The sequence below is a fragment of the Protopterus annectens genome, chromosome 1.part0 (genome assembly GCF_019279795.1).
Source record: "Protopterus annectens isolate FY-2018-M chromosome 1.part0, PAN1.0, whole genome shotgun sequence".
Classification (NCBI taxonomy): Eukaryota; Metazoa; Chordata; order Ceratodontiformes; family Protopteridae; genus Protopterus; species Protopterus annectens.
The window spans coordinates 1,019,533,133-1,019,543,995 of NC_056725.1; the positions used below are offsets into that span (position 1 = coordinate 1,019,533,133).

The following is a 10,863-nucleotide window of genomic DNA, read 5'->3' on the forward strand; positions in this document are numbered from 1 at the left end:
CTGGTGCTGGAGTGGTCATCCACTCAGCTGCCTGCTACCAGTAGGCAGAAACCTGTAGGTGACCAGGTACACCCAAGAATCAGGAATATAGGCTTGGCATTCCCAAGTTGGGGACAGTAGGTGTGTGTGTGCGTGTGTATACAAACACATGCATATATGGGGAGCAAAGGCAGCCCTTACAGTGATGCAAGTACCCATATCAGCCACAGGGGTGTAGCAAAAAGCTCATAAACCCCATAGCTTGCATCTGGAATAATGTGGGCTGATGAGAGTAGTTAAGTGCTACGCAGTTTTCTTCAGGCTAGAGGACAAATAAGGCCTGCTCTGATCCACAGACATCCCCAGTCGGGGGGGGGGGCAGAGCATCAGGCTACTACAACAAAAGCACCCTTTCCTTGGCAGCAGAAAGTTAATGAAATATAGGCAGGGGCACAAGATCCAATAATGCTGTCTTGATTATGACCCCTTCTGGTTGGTTCTCATTCAGTGGAGGGAGAGCTACCTACATTGAAATGGGCTCAATACCCACTGCAGGTAGGAAAACAACTGAGAAAAAAAAATTGAACACCACAAAATGAACTTAATACAAGATCCAGCAAACACAGTCCCTAGGTCATAATTTTACAATCAATGATGCCAGCAAATATTAAAATTATTCACAGCTCTACCCTCAAAACTCTGCTGCTACTGCTAGTTCTTTGAAAATGTTCTTGAAAGAGGTTACATTTTCAGAGAAACTGAGACTTAAAGGTCAACCCTATGGATGTTCAAACTTTACTTAACTAGTGTACCATGTTCTGGCCTACTATACCATGTCAAATGTACACACACCTGCTTTACATAATGCAATTTTAATCCAAAATCCCACCTCTCTCCCTGCCCATACAAAATGTGAGCTTTGAACCTCTTCCTCCACTGGATTCCTAAACTCAAAGCAAATAATTACTGATAATTTTATCACCTCTAGATCTTAACTACGGAATACAAATGCAGAAAGTTTAACTTGTTTATTACAAATGGCTTAAAATTTCCAAAAGATTAAAACACAACAAAGTTTCATGAGTGAAGACAGGTGCTTCCCTCAGTACCATAAGCACATATGGAGAGTCTGACCATCACCTCAAGAGTATATTTACTGTGAGCTACAAATTGAGCATCACAGTCCAAAGCAGCAATAATCCATAAGTGGGTGGCCTTTACAATAGGAACTATGGTCAAGTGTGATAATTAAGCAAGCAGTCAGTCTTCAACACCACTTGAATTACTAATCACAGTTGACTCTTTGGCCCAAAAGTCAAACAATAGGTTATTAAAACACTCTCCACAGGAAGCAGTGGTTCTCTGAATGAAAGCTCGTTTATGTATTACAATATGCAAATATACATGTCAGCAATTTACTAGTGGGCAAAAGAGTTTACCTAACTTCAGTCAACTCACCCTATGATGAGTTTTGTTTTATCAATTATTTTACAATGAGAAGCATACACAGAAAATGCAAAAAAAGGACAATGTTTTTTTCTCATGGTACAAGCTGTCTGTGGCCCCTCCACACCCCTTCTTATAAATACCAACTACCCAGTCAACCCACAGTGGGGAAAAGCTGAAAAACTCCTACTGCAGTGCACCACTGGATTGGACTTGCACAATATAAGCTAATGCTGTTCCAAAAGAAAAAAAAAGATTAAAATCTCTGAAAAGATGCCCACACAAACTATACTCAGAATATGTAAAAACTACCCAGTAAAACACCTGTATTCTGGAATATGGTATCTTTCCCACTCTAACTACATACACACACACACACACACACACACACATATATATATATATATATATATATATATATATATATATATATATAAATATATATGTGTGTGTGTGTGTGTGCGTGCTTGTGCCTGTGTGTGTGTGTGTATACATACAATGTATGTTACATAAGCTAGTCTACGAGAAAAATCCATTCTCAAATTTTGTGGACAATGTCAAAATTCAGCACAGTGGCCAGCTAATGAAATAACACACAATCAAACAAAAAGAAGATAATCCATTCAACAAACAAACAAAAATAAAAACAGTTTTCTTTTTTAGGTAATTAGAAAGCATACCTGTACCACACATAGTGAAAGATGAAATCAGAAAGACCTAAAATGAAACATTAAAAAATAAAGTTATATTTTGGCAAATGCAGAGAGTGACTTTTCCAAAATGATAAACGGTGCAAATATAAAAATCACACTCAAGTTACATTACTTTTGACCTTGTGCTTCTCCCTTCCCAAAAGGAACGGTTAAATTAATAATTTTATCATATGTTCTTCTGAAGCTAGAACTTCACTACCCCATTTACATCTGTGGGAACCGTGGCTCAGGAGCAGGCACAGCTTATCATAAGGCAACAACAGAGTTTCGATGGAGCTGACAGGCAGGCCATCCAAGCAGGATGCTACCTTCTTACTACTACTCCTCTGGAGAGAGATATCACTGCAGCAGCACAACTATCACCTAACAATTACAGGAGTGAAGCTTTAGGCTTATACTCAACAGCTAGTTATTCATTTACTTGGTAACTGTTTAAGTGAGCATGTCCGAAGACCCTTTTAAATGGCACAAGCTGGTAATAATAATGATGATGATGATGATGATAATAACAATAATAATAATGAAAATAATTTGCAAGCATTAAAAGCATCACGGTCAAGAAAAAAAACTACATATGCATACAAAAATTAAGATCCAGCTGTGAAAATGCAATGAAATAGCTTCAAGTAACTTTACAGTATTTAAATCAAACAGTATATTCTGACATTTTTAAAAGACAGGTTACAGAAATAAATTAAAATCAATAAAATGTAGCAGTAAGCCATTACTATACAAGAAATTAACAGCTGTTACAGAAGATTTAAGATAGTCAGATTGCTTAGCTGTTCCTGAGCCCTCCAGGTAAAGATGTAATTCAGTGAAACCAAAATCTGTTCAGCAAGGACTTGGGGTCCCACAGAGACAAAAATGACCTAGAAAATGTGAAAGAGAGGTGAGCAGAACCACAGCAATGTACCAATCCTTAATGAAGCTGCAGAAACGAAAGGTAAAATACTCCAGGCTTTAGTTCCAAAATCTTTCCTGTATACTAAACACTACCCAAACTGGTGCCCTCACTAAATTACCTTCTTTAAAATAAAAATGACTCAGGATTTTATCTGAAGAGTCTAATGAGGAGATCGTAATTTATTCTGATTAAAACAACTTCATCTTATGACACAGCATGGATTTATAACTCTGCAATATGATCTGCATTTCTGAGGGGGAAAAATTCTGGCCTTCTGTAGAAATGGCACACATCAATAAAGAGAACATAATAAAATTAGCTTGCCTCCATGGTGCAAAGGGATGGAGCCTCGACTGTTACTCAGGTGATCAAGGCTGGACTAGCAACCCCAGCACTTGAGGAAGCAGTGAGGAGGACTGAAAGGACCCTCTCCTTGTAGACAACTGCATGCATTCACAGGCACATAACTAGGTGCGAGCACAGATAAATGATTCAGAGGGGAAGAAGTCAGGAATGACTCTTGCTAAAATGAGAAAACAACCTCTACTGTAAGCCCAACGCATGTTCCCTCTCCTGCAAATTGAAGGGTGCATGTGGGTTTAGGATTATACAGCAAAAACCTTAAATTACTCAAGATGGCTGTCTAAATTATGGCCCCTCATGGCCAACCCTTATCCCACTGATGAGGAATTAATAGGCCAGCTGACTATGAGAAGTTAATAATAGACAGCAGGGATAAAATGATTTAAAAAAGTACCATCCATAAAATCAAATCCAAACGTTAAATACTAACTTTCAAGTTATAGAATATACTGCATTGTCAAATTATTGTGAGTGAAACATGTAATGCAAGAGGCAGTAGCCCCTCCCCACACCTCACACCATGTAATCCAAATAGACTAACTGGCATTCTGTTTTATGGTACAGCATAACTTATTTTCCATTTTACTGGGACAAAGGAATTTGTATACTTAGAAAGCAGAGAAGTGAGGAAAAATAGCCCTCTCTTTCCCAACACTATGGAGATGCAGAGGGAACTGTATAAGTTTTATTTGTAATGCGTTTTGCCTGCAGGTTTTTTTCCTCATGTACTCAGCTTTTCTTCTGTCTCCCAAAATATGCTGGTTCCACAGACCCAAGCAATTAAAGACCCATATGTCTCACCAGCCTAATATGTAAAGCCATGGAAAGACTTACCATGGAGCTAATCAATCAGGACACAGGGAACCTTCCCACACTGAACCAGTCTCAGTTGGGGTTTGTCAAGGACAGGTCATGCCTACTCAACCTGGCAGACTTTTTTGAAAGGGTCACCAAAGCCAGAGATGAAGACAAAATAAAACACACCACATACATCGATCTGGCAAAAACTTCTGATAAATACCCCACACAGGCATAGTAGAAAAGCTACATAAATTGGGAATAAACTCCTATGTCACCAGATGGATTGCCAGCTCACTCACAGATTGGATGCAGGAAATCAAAATAGGGAAAGTTACCTTCACAAAAAGAGCAGTCACCAGTAGTGTACCCTAGGGTTCTGTGCTGGGAACTCTCCTGTTTGGCATCTACTTTTTGAAGTAAAAGCTAATATCAAAGGGCTCTGGCTGACTAAGTTTGCTGAGGACTACAAGCTAGGAGCAGTCACTGAATCCCCAAATGACTTAGCCATCCTGCAGGAAGGTTTGTCCGAAATAAATAACTAGTGCCTAAATCATGGACTGAACGTAAATGCCAAAATATGCATTAGTGTACTGTTTAGGAAGTCATCTACCCCAGGAAACTACCACACTGACAATACATCCCTAAGACTTGTCCCAATTTTGGGCATTTGGGAATTCATGAGGACAGTGTCCTAACGTTTGGCAAATGCGTCTACTGTTGTACAACAATCCTTCTATATTGCACAGCTTATAAGCAAAGGGTTCGTATCTAGCTGAGGGATTTTGCTGTTCCCTTTACTCAGCCCTCATTAGCTCAGTCATTGAGTATAATGCTCCCTTTAGCAAGTATCCTTCCAGACACATGCAACAACTGGAACATCCACAGAGATATCTTACTAAAACTGTACAAGGCCTAAGCAACATGTCCTACATGGACCATTTCAAAACCCTGTCCATATTCTCTGTATCCTACAGACTGCTAAGTGACCTGTGTCTGGAATACAAGTCATCCTTCGAACCAACACTGACAGATTTACTGCACATCAGCAAGAAAGATGGCATTAGAAATACTCGATCTAGGGATCTAAACCTCTTCTGTGACATCAAAAGAACAGTTTGGAGGAAGAGATGTATCTTGCAAAGGATACCGCTACTCTGGAACACACTCCCCATTCACATAAAACAAAATTCAATCATGTCCATATTCAACTTACATCTACAGATGGGAAACAGAAAATTTACCCCAGGACTGCCCCTATACTTCTAATGGAGAGAGGCAGCTCCTAACCACTTATCCCACAGATGGGTCCCCTCAAATGATCTATCATATGATCACAGCTATTCTCATTTGGGGTAATATACAATTACAGACAGTAGAACAAGTAAGGTCAATCCCTAATCAAATGGAATAGGCTACTTTCAGCACAAAAAGGGGAAATTGGCTAGGCTTAAAATGGTCCGCAAGCGCAGCTAGCCTAATACTTAACCTATATACCTAATGTTGAGTAGCTGCTTTAAATGCTGCACAAATGCGTATGCAGACTTTTATGGGCACGGACACACAAGCACTTTTTCATTTACCTTTGGACTTGTGGCCTAGGCTGCTGCCAAGAAGTTTTCAAGAAATAAAAAGTTCAACTATCCTGATGGCACGCAAAAATGCTATTTAAACTTTAAGGGGAAGACACAGTTATAATATATCTGAAGAAAGGCGCTCTATAAATAAAACATTACCTGCTGACACACTTCACATCATGGTCTGGATTCCTGTATGTATATCCATAAAAATGTATTCCCAGAGTTAATGAAAAAGGAAGATTCTATGACAGTCCTGTGATACAGCTGTAATGAAGGACAGGCATGAAGTTCTATCACATACACCCTCAGATAAGGAAAAAGGGATATGGTGCATACCATACTTGTATTACCAAAAATCTTTCTTTTTCAGGAATTCAGGGTCTTAAAAACAAAATATTTAAACAGCACAGAAAGTACAAATAAATCGGCATACCTGTTACTGCCTTTGTGATGATAGATGATGAACTACGAGCCCTGCTCCCTCTCGGCTGCAAATTAAAGCAAATAAAACACAGTTAACATAATGTCTGAAAATGAACTCTATGTGTTAATTCTTAAGAAATCAGTACAGCTGCAAATGAAGTGCGACTCTCACTATACAGTACTTCCACAGTCACTTGGTCAACAGCAACATTGGTCACAAAGAAAAACGTTTGAAATGCATTAGCAGATATCTTCACAATTCATTTCTTGTAGCAGTAAACTGAGCCACAGCTGTGCAGATGACACACAAAAGACAAGCAAGGAATGTAACAAGGTCACTCCGTTACAATGTGAAATAAAATATTTTTTATTCTACATTTTTATGTGCATAAACGTTTAACAGAAGAAATCAAATAAATGAACTGCAAAGATACAGAAAGCACAAAAGGACATTGGTAAATAAGTAAATACAAACCACAATGTGATATGCTCTACAAGGATAATGCAATATATACAAACTATATAGTCATGTATATAAAGATATATAATCTATATATATATATATATATATATATATATATATATATATATATATATATATAAAAACACACACACGTAAATATATATATGTCTATATTTTAAATATACACACAAATCTATGTGTATACACATGCATACAATATATTATGCATAAAAGATGCAACAGAAACCCTCCGGCAGAGTACTGTACGGTATAAATAGACCACCAGAAAAACAAATATCCGTGCAGTAACAAGGCTGAGGAAACTTATCAACAACAGTATAAAAGCAAATCACAACTTTAAAAAAAGAACGGTAAGCACTTTCGCAATAACAATATTGCTTCATCAGACCAAAGTGCCAAGCAACATTAGAAGTAGATAAAGGTCAAACATTCACATTAATTACTCAATCAACCAATCAAAATAGGATAAAAAATAATCAAACAGAGCTAACACTTACTTAAACATTTAAAACTACATATCCCTATATTTTAAAGAGACAGACCAACAAAATATTAATTTATTTTTATTTATTTATTTATTGTCATTTGTTAACCGGGTTGGTCCAACTGAGCCAAAGGCCCATTTTCAGTGAAGACTTGAGGAGAAAAGCTCCAATTACAATTACAGACATTCCAAAAAAACAGTAATTAATACAAAGACTAAAACTTAAAATAGTAATATTGACAAGAAACATTTGCATAAAATGAAATAAAACAAAGACAAAATATTTAAATACAGGTTTCAAAAAATCCAATACAATAGCAGCAGGATAAACCCTGAGTAGAAATATTTACAAGAACCTAGCTGTAGATAAACTGCAAATTGGAGCGTTGAAGAGCAAGAAAGAAAGATGGATAAAAAGAGAGAGAAAAAATTAAAGTAATCAAAAGTATAATTTAGGAAAAAATCAGTTTGAGCTTCAATCGGAGACTGTGTTACCCCAGGGCAATAAGAACCCAAGCCAGTAAGGCCTTGATGGGCACTAAACAATGCAATGCTTGCTCTTTTTGTGACTACATAAAAGAATCATTGGTTTTTGAAAATCCTGAAATGGAAGGCCTTACAATACAAGAGCTGCAGCAGATTGTAACAACAAAAATCTTGTATATTTAGCCCACTGTAAGGTTTGTATGGCATTTGTACATGGGCAAGACGAATAGGCGGTTGAAAGAATGTGTTAGGGACTATTATTACTGTGCCCAGAAAGACTTGCAGTATAATACACTAGCAAAACATATTAACAGTAAAGGAGAGGAACATAATTTCCTCTGTCAGGTACTGGAGATCATACACGAGGATGTTAGGATAGGAGACATTATTAATGAAACAGAACATGTTGACTTACGCTGGATTCTTAGGGTTAGTGCACACAAGGGGCATGGACTTAATGATTTTGTTTCCTTGAAGCCAATTTTGAAAGCAAGGAAACTTAAGAAATGAACTATAATAATTTGTTGGTCTGTCTCTATCTATGACGTAACCTCTGATATATAGAGCAATGTAGTTTTAAATGTATGTGTTAGCTCTGTTTGATTAATTTTTATCCTATACTGATTGGTTGATTGAGTAATTAATGTGAATGTTTCACCTTTACATACTTTTAACGCTGCCCAGCACTGTGGTCTGATGAAGCAATATTGTTACCGTTCTTTTATTAAAGTTGTGATTTGCTTTTATACTGTTGTTGATACGTTTCCTCGGCCTTGTTACTGCACGGATATTTGTTTTTCTGGTGGCATGCATAAACGTTAGAAACACACACAAGACACGCACACACAGCACACACCCACAAACCCACACATGACTGAAAATAGTCTTCAGCTGTTTCTTGGCAAACAAAAATATAGCTGAAAAGGGATTTCAGGTAAGGAGCTCCTCTGACAGGCATGGAGATTACCTAGCTCCTAAACTGAGTCAGTGAATAAGTATAACATACCCAGGACTCAATAAAAAAGAAACAGGTGACTATAGACTGTGGCAACATCCTGCCAGGTGAAATGAGAAGAAAAAAATGTAAATTGAAGAGGCTGGGAGAAGAAAAGATACATAAAAACATTTAAGGTGGGAAACCGTGATCAAGCAGAGCAGATGGTATTCCTCAACACAATTAGTCTTGAAGTAAAAGACAGGATAAAGACCCTCAAAGACAATCTGCCAGGACATGAAAAATGATTGGAGGAAGTAGATCACACCAGAAACAAGCACTCAAGAGATTCAAACATTTCTAGAAAAGAAATAAGAATTAATAGCAAGAGCAAAAACTAGGTTGGATTGTGTAGAGGCAAAACTAACAGACTTGGAAGGTAAGACTATAAAAAAAAAAAAAACAAACATCAAATTAATGGGGGTACTAGAGAGATTTGAGGTGCAGAACTGTATGAGGGCAGTGGCTGATTTGCTACGAAAATGGAATGAAATACCTGTGGAAGAAGTAAAGATAAAGACATCACACTACACAAGGAGACCTACAGAATATAGTGAACAAAAGTCCAAACCTATAACTGCATGCCTCCAAATATACGAGCATAAAGAAAGAATTTTGGCTGAGATTTGGACTAGAGTAAAAAAACTGATGGTGGGAGTGACTGTATAGGTCAAAACTTCCCTCATTAAAACTGAGGAAAAGAGGGGTTTTGTGCCAGTAGTGAAGCTGTGCAAACAAAAAATGAATTTACTGGACGATGGTGTATTTCATGGAAATGTGATTTTTTTTTTCTTTGCAAGGAGCAGAAAGGACCTTTACAGATCTAGAAGTAGCATGAGTAGTAATTAAAACGATGGTTAACAATATGGTAGCTGTAGTAGAGGGAGAAGAGGTGCAGCAAAATGGCGGCAGTGGGGAAGTGCATCTGACAAGACAGACCAGGACAGGAGAAAAGGATTTGCTCCTACTTTATAAGGCAATAGTAAAAACTAAGGGAAAAGTGGAAATAATACAGGTGTCAATGGACACAGGGAAAATGAGCAGTGTGGAATCTGCAGCATGATGGCATTGGATTGGAAAGCCCTGAAAAAATATTTTTTCTTGTGTTCACTGTATTACTAAGTTAACTTAATGCAACTGTAATGAATCCTGCAGGGAACTGATGAGATGTAATTCAGTTGTGTTAAAATCACCTAGATGTTCAAGTGAGTAAAGGAGTACAAGAGCAGATAAAAGTTTATCCATATGGGTGGAATGGCTACTGCAAGCTGAATGGACTGTACCTCCTGCAAAACTAGAGTAATAATGGCCTGTGTGAGTAAGGGACATCTGTGGATTACACTGGGACTGAACATCAGGGGATAGAAGAACTGAAAATATATGAAAGTATGCTGAAAACAGGGAGGCAGAGACAGGAGTATGAAGGCATGCCAGAAGTGGCTGGTAAATTAATGGACACGACAGCATTATTTCTTGTATAATTTGGGAGACTGTATGTGGAAGACAAGGAGATGTGATGGCTAGAGTGTGGTGGGACTGTGGAACAAATAGACACAAAGCTGATCAGACTGAGAGAGGACACGTAGAAGTTAATCACTCTAGTCAAACAAGAGAAACTGGGTAAGAGCTGGGATAAGACAGCAAAGGAGAACATGTCAGGGTGCACTGAACTGTGTAAGGTAAGAAAGAGTAAAATCCTTAGAAAAAAGGAAATCTTTACCAAAATATTAAAGGAAGAGAAAATACCAGATTCAGGGAAAGAAGGCAGTGTTTAAGACAATAAACAAAGGAAGAGATCCACTGTCATCTTCCCTCTACAGACCCATCTCAATATTGAACTACAACTGCCTTTCCTACCAGGGCTTGATCTCAGAGTACAGGCAAACAGAAAAGGATATGGGAAAATTTAAGTGAAAGACCTACTCAGATAGAGTTTTTAGTTGAACCTAGAACAGAAGCAGCTATTAAAAAGGTATTATAAGTAGGGCATAAACAATATTACATGACACAAGTAACTACAAGAATCAATTGGAGGATATTAGAAAAGATTGGGAAGAGACTGGAAAAGCAATTTACAAGAAGACAATGGAAAGACATCTGTATGGCTCCCAAGTATGCAAACAAGTTAAGAAGGTTTAGGATATTTGCTTGAAAGTGTTTGCATATGTATTTTTATATCCCAAGCAGACTTCAAAACATTTTTTCT

At 37.7% G+C, this 10,863-nt stretch overlaps 1 protein-coding gene across 1 annotated transcript in view; it reads right to left on the bottom strand.

Annotated features, from left to right (window-relative positions):
- NBAS (NBAS subunit of NRZ tethering complex) overlaps positions 1 to 10,863 on the bottom strand; it is a 3,380,746-nt gene that overhangs the window by 3,300,896 nt on the left and 68,987 nt on the right. The window contains exons 2-3 of the mRNA XM_044064792.1: positions 6,220 to 6,274; positions 2,106 to 2,142 (exon numbers count right to left, since the gene is read on the bottom strand). Of these exons, the coding sequence (XP_043920727.1) occupies positions 2,106 to 2,142; positions 6,220 to 6,274 (92 nt within the window). The remainder of the gene's footprint in view (positions 1 to 2,105; positions 2,143 to 6,219; positions 6,275 to 10,863) is intronic.